Source organism: Pelobates fuscus, chromosome 1 (assembly GCF_036172605.1).
Source record: "Pelobates fuscus isolate aPelFus1 chromosome 1, aPelFus1.pri, whole genome shotgun sequence".
Classification (NCBI taxonomy): Eukaryota; Metazoa; Chordata; class Amphibia; order Anura; family Pelobatidae; genus Pelobates; species Pelobates fuscus.
Window position 1 is genome coordinate 95,206,228 of NC_086317.1, and position 22,676 is coordinate 95,228,903.

Below are 22,676 nucleotides of genomic sequence, written 5' to 3' on the forward strand. Positions count from 1 at the left end.
AGAAGGTTTAGAACACAATATCAGATGTTGTGTAGCTATAACTGAGAATTTTTAGCCGGGACACAAAAAAATAAAAATAAAATCGATTGTTGGTTTAGGAGGGTTTGCAAAATGTTCGCACAAGATCTACAGTTTTTGCAAGCTGTGTTTAGATATAACCTCAATGAAAACCTGCATGCATTTAATTATACATATCTCCCCCCATTGGCGGTATATCTACTAAACAGTAGATTTTTATTTTTGTATTTTACTGTATTCATGATTCTAAAGCAATATGCCACATACATTTTTATAAAGGTAGTGTTTAATGGGATATTTATAGGTCTTCCAATTAAATGGTGTGGGCTATGATTTGCAATGATATTGATCTCTGATTAGATCTGTATTTTCTAATGCGTTCTTGTCTACAATAGCTCCACTTACAGATTATTATTTTTAATATTTCACTTTTTAGGTACCTCAAAAGAAAGGAACAGTTTGGAAGCACTAAGTTCAGCTTGTAAAAAAAAAAAAAAAAAAACACACAACTTCATATAATCACTAGCATGGGCTTTCTGAAAGATATTGGGTTGTGTAAATTAAATTGATCCGAGAAGGAAATATTTCTAGTCTTTACTTCTATTTACTTTTTCTAGAGTATTAGAAAAGGATTATTCCCATTCAAACTGCTCTCATTAACCAAGCCAAGGATTTAAATTGGGTCTACTTTCTTTTCACTGACCTGGAATTTCAAATTTTCCCTTTAGTTTTTAAAAGTATCTGATAAAATTTAATAAAAAATAAAAACATAAATAAAAAAAATCAAGCAACTGAGATTTGCCTGCCTTGCTGGTATATGCCATGCCAGTCTAAATTATGGTCACATTTCTAATTGTGCTTCCAATGAGATCGGTGAGGAGCAGCACCAAGTACAAGCTTTTATTGATCAGTAAAAAGTCAGTCTTGCTTTAGGAGGAACGGTCTCATGTTTTTAGTATGCCTATCAAACTGAAAACCATTCTAATCAACTGACCTCTGCCAAAAGGAAGAGGAGAGCGAAAAAAAAAAAAAAAAAAAAAAAAAAAAGGGGTGAAGAGTCTTCTAGGAACTAGTTTGGAGAATTTGTATATCCCATGATTCCCATATCAGAAAAATGGCTATTTTTGGTGAACGTTTGTCCCACACAAGTTGATTTAAAATATCAGAATCCCTCAATCTTAAAAAGGAGGACTTCTTTTGTAACACTATCTAATTAAAGAAGTCCTTCCACAGCTAGTAATAGCACTGCATGGTGCAGTCACTTTGAGTCTATCCAATTTGATTAAGCAGCTCTTACATTTTAACCTGGGATGCTAGACGGCTGAGGAACTATGGAGTCTGTTCACTAAATGTCTTGTTAAGTTAGTCAAACATCTCTATTTACAGAAGTCAGGAAGTCATAGGGGATGGTTTACCAATATGCCATGTTTTGCAAAATAGTGTAATCACCAATGTAAAGAACCTGCAGAACAGTCTGGTTTCCAGGAGGATTGCTACTTTCATAAATCTCTCCTCAATTCTCAAAGGAAGACGTTTTCACCTGATCCATAGCTAGCAAATGGACTTCTATGGATCAGGTGAGAACGTCTTCCCTTCGCATAGCTTTCTAGTATTCCTAAAAATCAGTCTAATACTCTGCCCTCAAATTCTCAGCTGTAGATTTAATGCACATGGTTTACCAATTTTAGTGCATAAAACACCAGAGTCTCTCATCCATCTAGCACAAGTAATAATGAATATCTCATGGATGCACACAGGCAAGTGATAGGGGAAGGGGAGAATATGTAGAAAAACAAAAAACAAAACACTTTTCTAAAAACCACACTAAGATTTTTAAAATAAAAAGGTTAAAAACAATTTAAAATCATAAGCTAATCAGTTTGCCACACAAATCTAGAATACTACTATGCAACTGATAAAGAAAAATATTAAAAATCAAACTTTGCACAACACACAAAATAAAAATTGCAGCAAAGACAATGGACACGATTATGGTAGTCCACATATACTCATTTCAAAAGAGAACCCCCAACTCTAGTAATGTAAAGGGATGCTACAAATATGCAATACACAAAAATTACAATGTTAACACTGAACAAGCTTACGTGACTACAACAATGCAGTCAATAAAGAAGCAAGCCCCTTTTCCTTCTTGAGAATCTTACATAACAGTCATCTTCTAAAAACGCTTGTACATCATACATTACAAGTAGGAGTACTGGTTAATGTTGGTTGGACTTAAGGGGTATCCAGTGTAGATTGCAGAGCCCCTGGAGGCACCAATGTATGACTGGCCTGCAAACTGGTGTGGGTATTGAGCTGGAGCAACATTAGCTGAGGTAAGCAGGCTGGGTCCAACGCTGACAGGGACCTGGTGCACCAGAGTACTGGGATGGGTAGCATATGCTGTGTGTCTTGAGCCCTGAGGTGAGAACAGATGAGCAATGGATGCAGTAGATCCCAGGGTCGTGGCAGTTGTTGGGGCATACGTGTACATGTGAGGCTGGCTTGTTAGGTGACTAGTGGCAGTCGCGGCAAGGTGGGGGTGCACAGTGGAATGTAGGGGGCTGCTGTGCTGGAACGTAAAGGGTGCCTGAGAGATTGATGGTAGTGGAGCAACATAAGCCTGTTGCCTGCGAGGAGCCGGGTTCATGCTTCTCTCCTGGGATGCCATTATGGCTGACTGCTGGTTCTGGAAGTAGTAAAGAAAGTAGAAAAAAAAAAATGATCAAATGTGATAGAGATATTTTGTTTTGGGGAAGAACAAAGCTATGAGAGATTTGGCAGGACCACCCCTTACCTCCAAACAGCACAAGTTTTTACGTACACTTGCCGAAAGACATGAATTTTGTTGGCGTGTAGGCAGATGCACAATTAAAAAATATATATACCAAACAGGTGCTAATAATCAATTTAATAGGTAGGTCGAAAAATTGAATAGCGCACAAATACCTTTCACTGGTATTTATCAAACCAAATGCCTGTTAACCTATGGATGAACAAAACGATTTTAGGCAAATCCTGAACGAACAGGTTTGTCCATCGATCAGAAGGCATTTGATTCATTCAATGCAGCTGATAAGGATTTAGTTTCAGCTAGACTGGTGCATAAACTTAAGTGAAAAACAGCTGTTTAGGAAACAAAACTGGGTGAGGAATAGTCAAACTGTTAAGACAAGGTTGCTTAAGACTGTTTGTCAAAAGTCATACACCATGACAAGACTGTGCACAAGACAGAAGGTAGTTATACTTTGTCACAAGGTCTCTCCCCCCAGCTATAAAGGTCAAGGCAGACCGAAGTTTTAAGAAATGGGCAGAGTTGGGGACTAAACTCAGTGGTTGGCCAAGAAAGCTTGCAGCAGATGACCACCACATTGGGCCAACATTCCTTCACAACCAGAAGAAGATGTCTAGCAGGACCATCAGCTCAGAATATACAGAAAACCAGTGACCAGCTGGCCAGTCAGCATCTCCTTATAGATTCTATGAAACCATGCATCTGCCATTACATAAAAACCATTACATAAAAACGCGCTAGTTCTAGTGACTAGCATCTCTACGCATGAAAACAGTAACTACGGTGTACAAAAACTACATGCAGAGTTAAACAAAAACACACAGTTGTGGTGTTTGGTTTGTGTCCATATAAGAATTTGTGCTGTTTTAAAGGCAAAGGGTAGTCATACAAAATGGTCATTGGATTTAAAGGTTTAAAGTTTGGAAAGTTTAATAAAATATAAAAAGTTCAGTTTTGAGAGTGATCTTACAGTACAGTTCCCCTCCACACAAAAAAAACAAAAAACTTTTGCACAGTAATATTGCAACATACATCACTAAATCTCCTTAAAAACAATTGTCTAACAGTGATGGCTAACCTTGCCACCATAATTTTTTTCTGGACTACATATCCCATGATGCTCAGCTAGCTTTTAGAGTCTAAAAGCTAGCCAAGCATCATGGGAAATGTAGTCCAGAAACAATTTGCGTGTCAAGGTTAGCCATCACTTGTCTATAAGAAGCATTTGATTAGACAGAGCCTAGCACCAAAGAGGAAATAAGTGCTAGGTAGAAATGAAACACTTATCATTAAAAACCGATGTACTTTTTTGGACGCGAAGTGTCCAAGGGCACAGTACTAAGGGACATAGCTGTGAAAAACCCTTTTCACCTACTAAAAATAGTTCTAACAAAAAAATATATTTTTTAAATATTTATACTGACCACATGCAACAACGTAAGTCAGGACACACTTACCTGGCTGAGGTTGAGAGGCTGCACGCCGTTTACCCCACGGTGGGAATGGTAGCCAGTTTGGGAAATACAGCTACTTGATTGTCCATTTGATGAAGTGGATGCTTTTAACTTGCCAATACCTGCAGTGGAGGTGGGGGGTATAAGTTTTACACACATGCATACAAACAGGCAAGTATTGTGCAGTTAGGGTGCTGCTTGTGTTTGTTACAATTTCATCCACACAGGCTGAAAAGAGACGAGTGCATCAAGTTCAGCCTCTTTTTATTATATTAGTACTCTGCAAGATCTATTTTCGCCATTTTATTTTCACTTGTGTTGATCTGATTACACTATTGTAGGATGTAGCATTTGTCCAATACCAGTCCATGCATTTCAATGCACTGTACATACTCATTTTCGTATAAAGACTTTTTTAATTTATTTTTTTTAAGATATTTGGAGTCTCTCAAAAATGTGCCTTAACTTTTTCATTTGGAAATTTCAGTGTCTTTAAAAGCTTTCAAATAGGTGCCCTGGTCACCAATTTACTGAATGTTTAAAACAAAATGGTTGTGGACTTGGTAGGAATGTGAAACCAACAAAAAAGTTGCATGTCTTGCAAACCTGTGCCTGCACTGGTTCTCCTAGTGTCCCTTAAAGTTAAAACCTGCTCTCGGCTCAGAAAAGCAAAAAGGGAAAACCTCAACAGAATATATCTGGCTGTTGGCTACAATCTTGAAAGGCAAGTTAGAGTATTTACCAGAAGGGATGCAGTGCTACATGTCTAAGCCCAAGTAATAGATTAAACATTTTAATTAGCTAAAGTGAAAATTGAAAGTAAGTTTCGCAGCAGATGAACTGAAAAGCATAGGTTAGACAAGAGCTGGCATAGGCAACCTTCGGCACTCCAGATGTTTTGGACTACACCTCCCATGATTCTTTGCCAGCATTATCGGTGTGATAATTATCTGGAGTGCCGAAGGTTGCCTTTTCCTGGACTAGAGAATAGTTTACAGTTTGGCCTTTTTGACCTTGAAGTGGCTTTTTTTTTTATGAACCAAAACACATTTAAAGCTGAGCACCCCACACCCATGCTGCACTAGTTGTAAAATAGGTTTAATAATTTAGTCTCATGAACTATTACACTTCAAATAATGCAAACTTACCTGGCAGCTGGATGTCCACACTACAATCATTGATCTGGGTCTTTAATGGTGGCACAATAATTGTGCGGGAACTGGAGCTCTGGACTACACGGCTACTGGGAAGATCAAATATTCCAGACACTCCATTAAGGGTCGAAAGCTGGTCAGTCATGTAAGGGCTACTCACAGAGCAGTCAGAATCAGGAGAATCATTTACAGTCACATAGCTGATTACGTTGGATCTTAACTTAGCACTGGAGCTATAAAGAAATTGAAGAGGCCATGAGCACATTTTATATAAAATGGTTATCAATACAAAAAACAAAAACCCAACCACTTTATTTCCAATGCAGATCTTTTTCCAGAGCAGGCATCAGTAAAGTACTGTATATCAGCTATAATAAATCAGCAGCACTAATAATCAGTCTATCCCTAATTCTCAATATTATAAGAGTATAAGGAAATGGACCCAATTCGAATAAAGCAGAAAACACTTGTCTGCTTCCTGGATTAGAAAGGACATAATGTCCCACTAGGGGACTGTGGTGTGTATAAGGGAACCTAGATAGGGGGTAACCCTTAGATATATTACAAAGACAAAAATAGGAGTGTCCAGGGTAACGTGGATACAGGAAAGGTCCCTTATGATCTGAAATATAGAGTGGAGAATAAAAATGAAAAAATAAGTTTGTTCAATTCTCTCTAAAAAAAAACCAAAACACAGGGGGAACCAACAGACACCAACAAGAGCCCTAAGTGGGTGTGAGATCTATAATAGAAATCAATAAGAGGAAAGATGAAGATCAACGGAATGTTGTACAGGGATAATGTACACTGTAGGAAAGGATATCATGTCCTGAAAGGTATAAATACCTAAGACTACAACATCCCAGCTAAATGAAGAGGTATGAGATATATACACACAGGGATAACCTATTATACAGTGGTGATACTGGATTGAAAACAATGACCCGGAATCAGAACACCTTGTATATATACACGTGCCTCAAAGGGTAACGGATGTGAGGCTAATTGCTGTATACGATAAGGTATTATTGCAGGAGAGTTGACACCTAAATAAATCATCCCTTCATAGTCTAAAACGATACTAGAGAAAAACCCTATCAAACCTCTGTTATGAATAGATTCAGCAGAGCCTGTAGTTATGCCGTTAGTGTTGCAAAGAAAGTCAAAAAGCTACAGTTTGCAAACTCTGCTAATTATAAAGTATACTTTACAAAGTATCCTGCACAATTATAGAAAGTAATAACCAGTGCTAAATTAGACAGAGCTTCTAATATATCACTTGTTTGAGGAGGTAGTAATGGTTGTAAGCGATCCTGTCTAATAGATTATTGTATAGATATCCTAAGCTGTTGTGGAGATTATAGCAACTCGTCAGACCTGGGCTAAGTATATGCTGGAACCACCTAATAGTCACTTGATAATTGAATTGTCTCGAAATGCTAAAGCCTCATAACATACACCTGAAAACTGCTCTCTGATGGTGCCAATAGAAGGTTGCCGCTAAGCTTCTCTCTCCTATACAGTCCATTTCAAGATATAAAAGTCTGTAATAGAGCGATCTCCTTTCCCCACTAAACCAGCTAAACAAACACCATAACCGAACTAAGTGCTACCATAAAGTGCTAGTGAGAAAAATAGTAAACCGACAAGCGTTTCGTTGCTACTAGAGCGCCTTCGACCAGGGCATTAATGAAAAACGCTCCCGGTGGTGGTCTGATATAGCTAGACACAGCGGGCATGTGACTACAACGGCCAATCCGTGCCTACAGGGGCGTAGACTGTTTGTGTATCTTCAGTGCACTAGAAGCACAGCCCACAGTGACGCCCTCATTATGTATAGTGGCCGCCCAGCTTGATACAAAGCTCCTGAAGTTTTTGTTCCTGATTCTGGAATGTAGGATCATCCTTAGGAGTCTAACCCTTCTACAGCTAGCTTCACTTTTTCATCTACAGATTTGAGCTATTGTGACTCAAACCTGCATATGATCTCCATGAACTTTTGAGCATGTGTCAGTCGCCTCCTCTCATTCTTCGTGAGCACACATTATTAATAAGGACAGTTCAAAAAAACAAAACAAAAAACTGCATGTTACAATGCCACCTTACCTTGCAGGTTTATATTTACTGTCTTCTTCCTCATCCGTATCACTGCGAATTGTAATAACGCTCACTGGAGGGCTGGGGGTATCTGGGATTACAATGGGTTGCCTTTGCTCTTGCACTTGAAGGAGCTGGTTATATGAAGATGTGGCATGAAGGGGGCTGCTTCCAACCAAAGAGTATACTTGTGAAGGGAGGACATCCAAAGCAGAGAGTGTCCTACAGAAAAAATACCACAGGGCTGATTAGATTATTTCCATTAAATTCTAAAGGAAACCCAAATGAACTGAGTAAATGACATTCCTATTCTATATAATAATAAAAATAAAAAAGTGTAGTCACAGTAAGTATACACTAAAAATGAGCACATGTACAGCTTCATATGAATGTTATGGTGTTTTTGCCTTGGATATTAAGACACGTAAACTGTCTTATAAAGGCGGTTTAAAAATTGGAAATTTGTGTTTTATGTGAAGGTTTAAATTCTTGCAAAACACCAAAAAAAAAAAAAAAAGTCTGTCTGCTTCAGCTTGTGATGACATTTTCACTACAGATAATGTTATAATTTTACAGTGCTGCCCTTGAAATTAATTCCTGTTCATGCTAATGAATTATAGAAACGTTTAACTGCATGGAGATTGGCTGTTTTGGCCAGTTTTTAGTGTAACAACTATTTGAGGAAAGATTGACCCCCATCTTGTTTTACAAATGACATTCTTTACAAACAAAATACATTTCTATTACAGCCCTTACTTTGTATTTGTCTGGGTTTGCAGCTTGTGTTTCTTTGTCAACATGCTGACATTCTGCTGTTGTCGAACAACGTGAGCAACCCCCACACTCAGAGGCTGAGCGGCAGCTAAAGTCACATGGTTTGCAAGCAACGATGGCTGCTGCATCAGTGTGCTATACTGGTTCCCATGGGAATGTGGATTTCTAGTGGGAGAAAATTTCAGTGCATACGATCATAAACAATCATACTTTTATGACATAATTATTAGTATTAGGAAAATGTGAAAGCACATTGTTAACAGGATATTAACAGTTCCCAAACATTGGCATGAAAATGGAGGTCTTTTAAATATGAAGAGAATTGCATTTGGCACCGATGACCTCAACACAGAAATAAAACCTGTATCAATCCATTTCAACGTTTCCATGCAAAATAGTGCTATTCGTAGAAACTCAGCAGATCTAAATTCCTGGACAAGTCTTGGAGCACACCACTTCACGTAGTCACTAACCAACAATGTCAGAAATTGTAGTCCATTAGAAATGTATTGTATAATTCTACAGGAAGCAAACAGCCCATATTACCTCCAAGACATTGCAAGAAAGTAAAAAAAAGTAATGTTTTTCAAAAAAGTACAGTTTTCTATCGAAAAATAACCAGATGATTCCACGTAATGACAATGTCTGAATTAAGGTATTCTACTTCCCACAGAGAATTTGACCTTACATTGTTATATATCGTACATGTAAACTAGTTTAACTCAACGGCCATAGGTATAAAAAATTTTTTTTTTTTTTAAATATCTATCAAGATTTTAAGGGTTATAGCTCAATGCTTTGCCCAGTAGCAGTTTACAGATTAAGAGTTTGTCGTGTTTAATCAATAGGATTTACCTCCAATCCGTAAGCTGCTGGTTGCTTCCAATAGTCTCCGGAATCACAGCAGTGGACTGAACAGAGTTGTGAAGGGCAACCCCAGGAAGCTGCTGCCAAGTTGATGGTAGCAAAACGTGCTGTGTTCCACCTGGCCATGCCTGCTGGAAGATACAAAGAAGGGAGGGAGAGAAAAACAACCCTCTTAACTTCGTTAAACCATAATTGTTAAAGTCCCCACAACCAGTGAACTATCATTTTGCAGAGATACATTGGCAAACATTTAAAGTTGTATTTAGCACAGCATTTAAAATACTTTTTATCAAAGGACATGGAGGTGCTGTACAGCAGAACAGGCTTGTTGGTTGTTCTCGTCCAGAATACCTCGGGTAAAAGAGTAATGAGCCACAGGCTACGTATTAGCCCTGGGAGAATCTCAAAAATAAGTTTAAATCGAACTGTAAAGAAGATATCCCGCCCCACACACTTATTACAATGCTACTTTTCCAGTTTGGCTAATATTGCCTAAATTGTGCAATCCAGTTAAGTCTTCACAATAGGAAATAGTCACAGTAGTGAGGTGTTAAAAATGCAATCCAGTCTGTTATAAAGGGCTTGCCAGTAGGCACAGCTACCAAGGTCATCAAGGTATACCTCCCAAGACCAGAAAAACTTGGATTTTAATAAGTACAATTAAGTGACATTTTATTTAGCTACAAGCTTATTAACAAGGGCTGCAGCTAGAATCTCCAAACTAATCATCTCATTAAATGATGAGATCACTGCCGCTTAATTTAGTTTTTAGTTACAAGCACTGATATGGTTTGTGACTAAACGAGCACTGTAACAATGAGCTTTATTTTAATTTTCATGGCATTCGTTGTAGTGCCACTACTGAAGTTAATATAATTACACAGCAGCTCTTAGCAACATGACCTAGAATAGAAACTCCCACGTGCTTTGTTAGGACTATGGAACATGCCCAGGAGCAGTTTATCTAGAGATCAGTCATGTGACTAGTTATGTAAAAAATATAACAGGTTACACTATTGGCATTAGGAATGGAGATGGGAGAGAAGTTGGATTGTCAAAGACCAGTACTTATTTTGAAAGTGGAGAGCAGACTTTAGAAAACGCTTGAATTATTGCTTCATTAGACTGAAAACACTACAGACTATGCTTTTAAAGGAACAGCAAGATCTTGCAATTATCGAAAAGTGTGGTAACATTGATGAGACAGGCAGTTTGTTAGGCAACTTCCTGGGGTAAATCCAACAGTAATTATTTGTTTTGCGTATGAATCTGAACATTCCAACTCTGTTAGACTGGATTGCAGGAGAGGATTTGAAGACTTGTGTATTTGTATGGGTGTATATAATAGGTATTTTAGCCAAAGTATGGAATATGGCTATATCTAGCCAGATCAGATCTACTACTGCACAACCATCTTGTGGACAATACTTAACATTTTTAAAAATCTGTTGATTAACATTTTGCAAATAGGAATTTTGTAGTACAGCACATCCATTTCCCCATAGGTACACTAAGCCACATTGTATTTCTGCTGTTTAGACACCACTTGTGAACACTGGACCTGCCAAAATGCTTAAAGCCGAAAAAAAGCAAACCATGGAGGGTGATGAAAGGGAAGAATAAAGTTGAATGTTAAACACCATGCTCCTTTCCAAAAAAAAGCCAACACCTGCACAAGACAAAGCATATTGTTTAATACAAAGCAAGAACGGACCCCAAAAATGTGATGCAGAGATCTGGCGCTCCAAGCGACGAACTGTTTTAACAAAAGGACAAAAAGAAAATATGCAAAGCTCAGCAAATGCAAACTTAGGCAAAGCAGAAAATGTAATCCAATGTGCTGGGAGCAGCCTTCTAAACTAAAGGTGAGCCAGTTAAATTACGAGAGAATGTGTCTTTAACTACACAATGACAAAGCCAAGAGGAAGCACTTGAGTTGCATCTCCCTTCCGACTCATTTCTTCTGAGAAACCCTAGGGGCCAGAAGACTTCAAATCGGATCACGTTCTGAATATTAGATAGAATTGTCAGAAGAGTTAAGCTACCCATTAAACCATCCAAAGTTCAGATATGATCATATAAAGGGAGACAGACCATACTTGTGACTGATCTCTGTTGCAGGATAAATAGTCAGCATCAAAGCAGTATTACAAATACAAGAGTGCCTGAATTTGTCTATTTAAAAATTAAATCCTATGCCAATGGGAGGTGCGTTTTTTAAATTTTTTTAAACATCTAATAACTCAATTTGGGGAGGATTTGAACATTAGTTACACATATTGCTCATTCATACATGTCCAGGTTGCACTCTTTTGCAATGTTGCATGGTGTATTAATCAGCAAATTGGGCATTCACAACAACTATTTTAAAGTGAAAATAATAAATTGTTTAGATTTAAAATTATGTAAAAACACCACTACTTTGAGCAATCAACCTCACCCATTTAAATGGTCATTTAACATGGAAAACTCTCAGAACCTAAGCTGAGCTCACCTTTAATTTTAATTAAAAGCAGATATCGAAGAATTTTAAAGTCTGTGGGAAAGCAGATTTAATGTTCTGACACTAAATTTTGACGACTTGTATTAATTGATGCCCAGTTATCACAGTTATCAGCTAGTTATCGAAGCTCTAATTAGAAAGCAATGATGGGATGCCTTGAGATGCTGGCATCTCTTCGTCCTTCAGGCAGCGCATGAGTTTATGCAAATCATATAAAGCAGCTAGGATGTCACCTCAACATGCAAATAAACCATTTACAAAGTGTTGCTAGGTTGTAGCCAAAAAAACAACAAAAAAAAAAAAACTATTTTTTACAATATCTATAAATGGAAATTTGGATAGGCCAATTAAAGATTTTCATAAATTAAGTTAGTCGAAATTAAAGCAAACCTTGTTCCTGAAGAAAGTAGTACAGATGTTTGTCAACCACATTTCCCTCAAAGCTCAACCATCTTGGAATGAGAGCCTTCTAGTCATCACTAATCTAAAGTTACCCCAAACATTTGCACAAGTTCCATCTCATACAAAGTCATGGAATGTTGAATAGTGAATGTGGCACAAAAACCGAAAACCTAGACATCCCACAACGTATCCTTAAATAAAATGCAATACATGCCCATGCTACAAAACCAAAAGAATTTGCCTACAACAGCCAGATGGGCAGGTTTTAGACTAGGGAACGCATACATGGTTTAGAGAGGATATAAATTTAGCTACCAGTTTTAAGGCTCTTTTCAAAGTACAAACCCCCTAAAAAAAAAACCAAAAAAAAAAAAAAAAACTCTTGGCTTACACAATTTACCTGCGAAAAAGGAATACATCTATAGTTCTGCCACAATACTTCCAGTGGAGCAAACTGTTAAGCTTTGCTTCATACATAGCAAGTTAGGTGTGTTTACAGTGCACGTTTGGCAGTACTTTAATGTAATTTTCACCCCACCCTGATTGATCTGGTCAGTGGTATACAACAATTACAAGTAAAAACCAACATTCCCCATGGTAGAGGCCATGAGAAAAACCTCAGCCACCATATCTGATAGGAACAAGTCACACTACAGATTGTAAGTACAGTTCGCATACAATCTCATGGAACAATTTTACACCAGAGTTATATGGAAAGTAACCAAGTTGCATGACAACTGTATTCCAACAAAAATGAACAGTTTAAGTAAATCTCAGAGTAGTCAGGCTCAAACATACACAGTATTTCACCAACCTAGTGATAGAATGTCAATAGCCTAGTCCCCGGTGTGAAGTTTCTCTTGAGATGCCTGGTACTCATGTCAAATCTAAATTCCGGAATGCTCACATTAGATCTCTATGGTCTTTAGTCAGATATGTGGAGTTTCTAACAAAAAAGTCTAAAGAAAGCAAGAGGAATGTAAACCAGGATATGCACAAATTGTCTTATGAGAAATACATTTCTCTGGATGAAAGAAACCCATAAGACATATGGAATAAAGTTATCAACTGGTAAGGGTAGAAAATTCCCACAATACAACTCTTCAGTATTGTCATCTAGTCCATCCTGTGGAATCTTCAAGTTTACATGTATCCAGGAGAAGAAGCAGTCAGAAACAGCAAGTAGGCCAGTTAAAGCACAAGCCAAGGTGCTCAAATGAAGAATGAGGACTAATAGTGTCTCACTATCTGGAGAGACATTTGTAAGGCATGGCAATTTTTTTTCCTTCCTTGAATGCATAAGGACGAAGTTGTGATTACCATCTAGAGCGCTTTCAAGCCAAAAGCACAATCTAGATGTGAATAAAATACAAATTTTCGGTATTTTCTTCTTTATTCGTGACTTTCTGATGCATTTCATTACTTTGGGATTTATTGGTTCGGTAGATTAAACTACCGAACACCGACCACCCTCCTTGCTCTCTGGGCGGCCGCCGTTTGTATAGCCGAATGCCACAAGGAAGAGAAAATGGCAGCCATCTTGTTTGCATGAAAGGAGGCAGTGGGACTTTGTCGTCGAGTGTCTGGAACTAAAAATCGGACACTACTTACCAAACACCACTGAAACATACGAACGTCTGTTCCTTTTGTTTCAAAAGAGCTAGGAGAGCGCCATTCGGTAGTTTGATTCATACGAACACGGGGAACAATCGCTCCAATGAGCCAGGAGGCTCCATTCGTGCTTTTGTTTTTATGCTATTTTCTGAATTGACCAACCGCACACCCTGAATTCGTGGAACTGTTTTGGGCAGGAGCCTCGTGTGCGGTCGGTGAACTAAGACTTCCACACTTTTTGAGAACCCCTGAACCGATCTGGGTTAAATTTGAATATGTTGGTCTCCCAGATCAGGGCTATCAGGGGACATGTCATTTGTGGGGATATCTTGTGTATATAGGGGGTGTTCCAAGTTTTGTGGAAATTGTGTGCCCTCTGCCTGGAGATAATTGGGTTATTCCTTAACTTCTCAATCTCCCAGGCAGAGAAAGGGAGGGTTTTACTGTAATTCTGTGTTAGGATTGGTTGTTCCTTTTGTTTATTGTGTGGGGTCCTCTTGCATGAGGATTTCCATAAAAGCCAATGTGGCATCAATAAAACATTCCTGATGTACCCTTCATGAAGTCTAGGCTCATGCTTGGGTAACCTTTTATTTGCTGTGGAGATTAGTCTTGGAAGCTGCATTCATCTACAGTAACCCTCTACACCCTAACTGCAACTATAATCACTGATGCTCAGTTATTGGGAAAGTAATAGAACTCAGTACCATAACCAGAGGTTCTTAACACTAGGGACATAAATTTTAAAAATATACATAGAGGACAGTGTCTGCTTTGCGGATTTTGCCCGTAAAAGACGAATGACCAGAGGCCACCAACTGAGCCTAGGGCTTTCTGGATTGTTGATTTGAGACAATTGGGAAGAATGAGGGTTTAAAGCCTTCTAAATCCAACAGGATTCAGAAAATAAACAACATGTACACTAATCCATCAGCAAGACGCTCTCACCACAGGTCGACTGCCCCCACAGCTCTCCATGGAGATCACTGGGGGTGCAGGACATCTGCACATCAATCTCTGAAACCCACTTACAATGGTTCTCATAAAACCAATGCTTATCTATGAGAAGCCTTAGAAGGCTTTTCCTCACACACTTTCAAGCACCTAAAATAGCTACCAGCTGTTTGGAAGACTGCCATGAGGGTCAGAGGGTGTTATAAAAAGTGGAGGAGACCACTTAGCAAAAAAAGTTCAGGACTGATCCTTTTAAAACGCCAAAAGAGGGTGCTGCTCACAAGAGGTGGAAACAGACGTTCAGAAAACAGTCTGATTTGTTTAAGGAGGGAGGAGAGGAGGAAACAGACTCACATTCCTTTTGTAGACATTTGGAAAACCCCCACCTGAGGAACTTCTTGACCTCCCACACGGAAGTAGCAGTCTTAAGACGAAATAGGCAACTGATTTTGCCCAACTTAAAGATAAGGTGTCTAAACTAGTTCTGGCCAAGGAAGGATCCCTAGGTAAACTCATTCTGAGAGCATTAAATGGAAAACTCCCCTACTAATACAACCAAGTCCCCTTTGTCCTTCGAGACAATCTACCCCAACCAGTTGAGCTGATTTCCTCCATCAGCCAACCTCATAGGTTTCCTGAAAGACATGGGAAATTACCATCTGATGGAATATTAATTCTAAAATCTCTTGCAGCTACTGTTGGAACATTTAACTTAAAAGCCCACTGGAGAAGAGACCCCTGACAGCAGCACAAGAGGAACCATATCCAAGTATGTCATCATGAGGTTCAGAACCTGAATGCAGTCTGAAGGCATAGATCGTTCTTGAAGCAGAGAGTGACAAATTAAGCTTTTTCATCCAAACATGCAGAAGGAAAATATCAATTTAAGGATGCAACATCTTCTCCAGGATTAATTTTGAGATGAACTCTAAAACCTCTTTAGGAACTGGGGAAATTACTTTCCAAGCAAGTCACAGTTCAGACCTGAACCATGATGATAGACAGGGCAAGACAGCAAAAACAGATCCCCAGGGGGGCAAAAGTCTAGCCAGGACTTAAGCCACAATGTCCACCTTAACGCCAAGTCAGCATCCTTTATTAACCGCTTTGTTCAAGGAGTAGAACAGGAAACAAGTTTGCCAGTTTCAGTAAGATGGCAAACTCAAAGGTGGCAGAGTGGATCTTCAGCCTCCTGGCAGGAAGAACATGTCCAATATACAACAAGATGTACTCCAGGAACTCCTCCAATTTCTTATCCATGGGTCATTAAACAATGTACTTATCTGCCTTTATGGTCAAGCTAGAAATGGGTCCATCTATCTTATGGACAGTGTTCATAAATACACCCCCCCCCCCCCCCCCATAGCTAGCCATTATTAGCAGAATTTTGTGCATGGATACTTTTATACACTGAGAACCCTTTCTTTTCCACTGAAATAGAAAAATAAAACTTACAGAAACACTAGCTCATTGCTTACGAAAAAAAGAAAACGAAAAAGAATGCTGTAGAACAGAAAGCAGAACTTAATTTTGCCCTTGATTGAGACTGCTGCTATAGAGAAAGCCAGGCTGAAAGAGGCAGACAGTACTGCAGCAATCGTAGTGGAAGGAAGAAATATAAGAAAGAAAAAACAAGACATTAATAACTAGCTGCTTTGGGATGTTGCAAGTACACAGCCACAAGATGGAGCACATGCTTCCATGCTCTTCTGAATAAAAGTCTACAATAAAAAGAGAAAGAAAAAAACCAAAAGAAAAAAAAAATATAGAAGGAGACTGTTAGTGTACATAATCAAGTTAAACAATTACCAGTACAGCAGCAGTCTGTTCAACTAACGCCGGCCTCCCGCCTGCGCAGTTCAGGGTAAAAGGAACCGCATACTGCGGAGTGATGGTGGCTACGTGTGGATGAAGAGTTGCTACCATTAGTGGTGTACAGCTTCCCTGAAACGTAGATTAGGAGGTGAGTGAAACAGTGTTCTAAAAATATAGGTTATAAATATATGGGTTTAACATTATGATAAACTGTGTGTAGACTGAAAAATAAACACCAAAAAAAACTTGTAAGCTAGCTCTCAGGGATTTAAAAACCACCCTTAAGTCAGTAAAGCAAGTGTGCAACTAAAACTTGGGGGGAAACAAAAATTGCTTTAATACTTTTTTTAGAATTACAACGCCACAATTTAGTAGCAACAATTGTTCTTGGAATCTTGATATTAGGAATACTTTTCAGCTATCCTAAAAAGTTTGGGTTTGTAGCTCATCTAAAGGAAAGATACAAAAGGGTCTTAAAAAGAAAATGGTAATGAATATTAACTTTTCATATAGGTGCCAAGTTTTAAACCAGTAATCAGTTTCATATTGAAAATTAATTGGACATTACTACCCACTTAACATTGTGAGGTAAGAAGTGGTAGTATAAAATCCAAAGTTTGTCTAGAGATGCCAGAAAAGGGTCACACAATGCCCATAGTGTGATTTCAGCATGAGATCAGTCAGTAGTAGGGTCTAATTTGTAATGCATATTTTCCAAAGTTTAAAAATCTTAATGATGGGTGGCGCAATATCCGTAAAAGTTGTATTGTTTTATTTTAAATTAAAGCTACAGTGTCATGTTACAATGGGATGTTTAACTTTTCTACTTCAAGCATATTACACCTGGCAAAGACAGGGATAGCAAAACATTGTTAATGTGACCTTTTTGCTGGTGGCATGGTTAGTCATGGTTATCAAAGGTCAATTGTCTAAAACATTTCTGTTTGTTACAGGGTCTTGCTAGGTTATTCAATGTAACAGTGTGTTGTGTTGCAATTAATTTTGTTAACTGAGGGCTCTGAAGGGAAAAAAAACGTGGGCCCATATGTCCTGTACAAATTTAGATTTATTTAGGCTGTGCTGTCCATTTTGTTATATGGTATAAAAGCAAATTCGAAAACAAATTAAATGTCCTGCTCTGCGAAGAGTTAAAAACACATGACACAAAGCTACAGTGAATGGGGGGGGGGGGGGGGAACGCTATATCAACTGAATAATCTTCCACCTGTACGATTACCGAGAGCCTGCATGAATATCCATTATTGGCATCTTGTGCTCCTGACTCATACCACTGAATTTGGATTTCCAACAGCTTTGTAAGGTCAAGTTCCACTATAAATTCCATTAAAACGCACTTTTCCGACCTCTCCCAATAAAAAGCACAGAAGTTTATTTTTAGACAAAATGACACTGACTGCAGTGGGTGTTCATATGCTTAGATGCATTTTTCAGTTGAGTACAATTAAAATGAATTAATCTTTGGATCAAAGCCAGGGATGAAGAAAAAAAAGAAATGTGTGTTAAAATGTCAGTGTTAAGCTCTGCATTTAGCAATCAGTCTGCACATTTGTTTTCACATTCTGATATCAAGCCTGCTTCCATTCAAACCATACAGACTGGTATGTAACACTTGTCCTTGAATACAAGTTACACAATAGATGGCATCTGGAATTTTCCATTAAGATTGAATAAGCGGAGACGTTTGAGCCTCTAGGTGTGGTAAATTATAAAGGGGAATATGCCAACATTTATGCATCTTTTTACTTTGTGGAGCCTCAGCATCTAGAAAATTTAGCAGCTAGTGTCCCAATGCTCTTACGCTACCATCTGCTTCATATTTATCACCACTCTCTCCAAGCTTTTCCTCCCTCCCCCCCCCCCCAAAAAAAAAACCTGCATAACTGAGGAACATAAATATGACATTACAAAATCAATATGGTTAGGCAAACCTTAATGCCAATAAACAGGAAGATAAATTAAAGCATTGAGGAGAGCCTATACCAGCAATGGGAGGGGGTAAAAAAAAAAGTCAACACCACAAAAAGAAAAATTCTAGATAAAAATCTAGATTTAAATTGGCACCTATATGAAACAATATTACACTACGTACATGGCTAAACTATTTAAACAGTGTTGATATATTTCCTTGAGATAACAGGCCAATTTGAGTTTAACTTTTAAAAAAAAAAAAAAAAAATGTATTATATACCGTAAGCCAGGAGTTCTCTGGCTTAAGAAAAAAAAAAAAAAAAAAAAAAAAAAGGACATTTGTGGAGTAATATTCGTAATTAATGGAGGAGAGCGAAAAATAAAATCGAATAGGAATGCAATAAAAAAAAAAAATGAGATTGACAGCTTTAACTGAAGTTTCTCTACTAGATACCTTCATAAAAGCAGGAAGCTGTACACCAAAACTTACCAGAGTAGTTTGAAAATAGTCCTACTCCTACTAAAGAGAATTGAAATATCCTGTGGATCTCGTCAGTGTCTTGAAATCTATTACACTTTTTTTTTTTTTTTAAAGTGCATTAAAAAGATGCATTAAGCTACCAAATACGTTACCTGTGTAAGAACGCCTGACTGGATCTGAAGGGGCTGTGCAGCTGGAGCTTGTGGTACAATAGGAACACTATTGTCCATACGAACAGGGAAGCCGGAATGTTTAGTAGTTGCTTGAAGTCCAGCAGCTAGTAAAACAAAAACCACACACGGTACATATAGGTTGTAAACAGTCATATGGAGAAATGTATCCAGCATTTGCCACTTACAGGCTTAAGGTTAACCTGCCAACTCTTCCAAAGACTTTACATTGTAAAAAAAACAAAACAAACTATGTAAAAGGACTTAAAGCCTGAGACATGCAGCCACCACAAATACCAGTGAGTTAAATTATGTCAACTATTCATCAAGGTAATATGTATGATGAATTATGTGACCAACTGCTAAGGCAATAGGTATTCAGAATTTAGAAGTAGTTTTCTATAGGCCTAAACCTCACATGCCTTTTAACTCTACTCCGCTGACCTAGAACATTCCCTATTTGAAATTCCAACTAAAATTGAGCTTTTATAGTATAAGAGACACCTAGGATACATGCCACAGAAAATTCTAGAGTTGTGGGCTAATGTATGGAGTGTCACATGGGGCTGCAGCTCATAGCATCCAAATGCTTCTCTTAAGAAAACATTGAATTCAATGTTTTCTATCAGTTTCCAATGCTCCTCTTAGTAGATTGACTTTCATCTCAAGAGCCAGATGACATTGTGGGTGCCAGAGCAGCGCGAAAAAGTGAAAAAATTGTTTTACTGGAAAATGAACCCATTATTTCAGAATTGTGCTGGGCAGTCTACTTTTTGGGCATTTTTGGCTGATCTGAGCAAAACCATAGAATAAAAGTGCTTTCACGAGTGGACCTATTTCAAACGGAGATTGCTTACCTTGAAATGCTGGAGGACAGACTATAAAGGTCTGCTGGAATGGATCTGTTTGGGTGCAGAGCTGTGTTGTTCCAGGTTGCAATGACACACTTTGCTGTGCCACACCAGTAACTGGAGCAGCAGATGGTGGGTAGAGAGCTGACTGATAGTTAAGCAAAGATACATCTGAATTGGCCAATGAAAGAGTAGCAGCAGATGAACTGGAAGCCAGCACACTAGCCTAATAGAGATTAAACATGTATAAGTTTTAGAAAAGAAATTTAGCTGTAGTGCAAAACACCAACATAAAATATATACATATTTCCAGTAGACCTGCAATGCAAGTCCCTGCATTCAACTGACTGGCCTTAATATTCTTAGATGTCCATTTGATTTCCGCTATATCTCACAATATTTGGCAATTACAAGAGCTAGTTTATGTTGTATGTGGCATCTGGAATACTTTGTCAGGTGTTTTTAAACAGCATAACATCTGGAATACTTTGTCAGGTGTTTTTAAACAGCATAATTTCACGTGTCACCTAAAAACTCACAGCTGACCGTTCCACGATTACAGTACACCATTTTAAGCAAGCCATGTGGTAACTAGTTCGTGTGATATAGAAAGTCTGCAGTGATGTGTAAGCCATTTCACAGACCAGTAAAATTATATTAATCTAGTGCCCTTTTATTTTATTAAAAGAACACATGATCATTTCTAGTTTCATGGGATCCATGAAAGAAACGTGCAGGAATGCTAGATAATTGGTTAGGTTACGTAGGAAGAGCAATCTCCCACAGAACACTTTAATTTGCTTCAGTGAGTAAGTAAGGCTGGAAAATATTTTTTCCCTGATGCAAGTGTTCCACATTTAAACTTTTAATAACTGAACCCATTTAAATAACACAGCCACATGTAGAAGGTATGCAACCAGAGGGAAGTAATTGGAAATTGTGTTATATGGAAAAAAAAAAAAAAAAAAAAACATTATTCCTGGCATGGACATTGCTAATCTTTTATACTGTATTTCCAGCAGCTTGACCTGGACTCTGCACTGTATACAGTAAAGAAGACAATTACATTTTGAATTAAAAACGTAAAGCTGCACCACTGATGTTATACCCGTGCTACCAATCTGCTCTATGGTGCATTGCTTACCTGATTGTGCACAGTGTTCAGCTGATTGTTGAAGCTCATGGTCAGGTTTGTGCTTGTGTTTGGAGCAACATGGGTTGTGAAGGGACTCTTGATCTGATTCACTGTATCATACATATTACTTCTCCTCTTACATATCTCCATATTCTGAAAACAGGACTTTACACTGCATGGAATGAAAACAAGTCACCGTTAAAGTGTTACCAATAGTCTCCCCACACCCACCATCCGACTTTCCATTTTTTCCCCTGAAATACACGCCTACCGTAGGGTAGTTGGGCTTTATTACAGACTAGTAAATAAAGAAAGCTCCTTACAAACCCATTCTGAAATGTTCTCAGATTTCCTTTCCTCATTCTTTGCCACTCTTTGGATCAGAACTACTTTTACAGGTTTATTCACTTAAGTATGACATGTTTAGTGAATAAACTTTGGAGTTTTGCAAACTACTTTGGAGGGATATGGAAAAAATAAAAGTTAAAAAAGCCAACCCGATTGACTTAAAAAAAAAAACCAAATAATAATAATTAGCATCCTGTAGAGTTATAAAGTAAATAACTCTAAACACCCATGGCCATCTCTTTGAAGAGGGAACAAATTTTATTAGTAAATCTGTTAAAGAAGTTAAACAATGAAGACAGATTTGTGGCTGCTACTGGATTATACCATTATTAATCCCGAGAACTGGTCCTCACTCAATTAATACTAATAAGACAGGACTAAGAAAATGAACCTCATGTCTACAGAACAAGGTGGTGTGCATGGGCTTGGTGGAGCGCCAAGTAATATGTTTGACTATTGGGTTATGGTCATCAGTAGCAAGACCATTAAAAACACATTCCGGTCAAAGTGTTTTCATTTAAGGAATATATATGCAAAATGTAAGGCATTTATAGGTCAGTTCCAGTGTGCACTGTTGGCCAAGACTTATGCCCTTCCCATGTGATGAAAATAAATTAATGTTTCAGCACTTTTTTTAGTATTATTTTGGGTCACATGACTCAATATTAAAGGACCTGAGAAAACTGGTTACATTTTACTAGTGTACTTAAAAAGGAAGCGCACTTGACCAAACTGGACTGTCTAGTCAACAGTACAATTCAAAAGCTTACCTAAAGCAAACCACAACTATGCATGTACTTTAAAAGAGAGGTTACTCACTGGTTGCTGTGCGGGAAGTCAAGCAGGTGGGTCATTGTGGTAAAGGTATGGTTTAAGGTTTTCAAAGGGGTTATTCGTTTATCCGCATCAATGGTCAACATTTTCTTCAGCAAGTCTATATATTCTCTTCGATCTGCCTTCTCTGTCAACATGTCAGTGCCCTCTAGGTCTGTAGATATATTCACCTATTGGTAAACATAAGGGGGGAAACAAAGTTGACATTTAAAAACAAGGACAGGAAACATGAACAATTAAATTAATAACATGGCACTGAACATACACTAAGATAAGGCAGTGCAACAGCAAATTTAATACTAAAATAAAGGGCACACATACAAAACACTGCAACGTAATGTAACGGTTTTAAAAACACCTTTGTAAACCAGGTAATTTGTATTGATACAAAGATTTTGGTTTTTGGTCCTTTTTTAACTTACTAGCATGGCACCATAAATTCCCTTTGAATAGTTTTCCCCTCCTTTTATTTTCTTAAA

The 22,676-nt window shown here is 38.1% G+C and overlaps 1 protein-coding gene across 3 annotated transcripts in view; it reads right to left on the minus strand.

Annotated features, from left to right (window-relative positions):
• Positions 1-1,071: 1,071 nt before the first annotated feature.
• The window catches only part of HIPK1 (homeodomain interacting protein kinase 1), a 50,713-nt gene continuing 29,108 nt past the window's right edge, over positions 1,072-22,676 (minus strand). The window contains exons 6-16 of one of the 3 annotated variants that reach the window (XM_063450079.1): positions 22,183-22,367; positions 21,025-21,187; positions 19,887-20,106; positions 19,012-19,136; positions 16,444-16,578; positions 9,150-9,289; positions 8,277-8,459; positions 7,530-7,742; positions 5,418-5,656; positions 4,273-4,391; positions 1,072-2,710 (exon numbers count right to left, since the gene is read on the minus strand). In XM_063450079.1, coding sequence (XP_063306149.1) covers positions 2,222-2,710; positions 4,273-4,391; positions 5,418-5,656; positions 7,530-7,742; positions 8,277-8,459; positions 9,150-9,289; positions 16,444-16,578; positions 19,012-19,136; positions 19,887-20,106; positions 21,025-21,187; positions 22,183-22,367 — 2,211 coding nt within the window. In that variant the 3' untranslated portion in view covers positions 1,072-2,221. Of the gene's footprint in view, positions 2,711-4,272; positions 4,392-5,417; positions 5,657-7,529; positions 7,743-8,276; positions 8,460-9,149; positions 9,293-16,443; positions 16,579-19,011; positions 19,137-19,886; positions 20,107-21,024; positions 21,188-22,182; positions 22,368-22,676 lie in introns of all 3 variants that reach the window. The other 2 variants (XM_063450078.1, XM_063450080.1) reach the window with 2 other exon arrangements.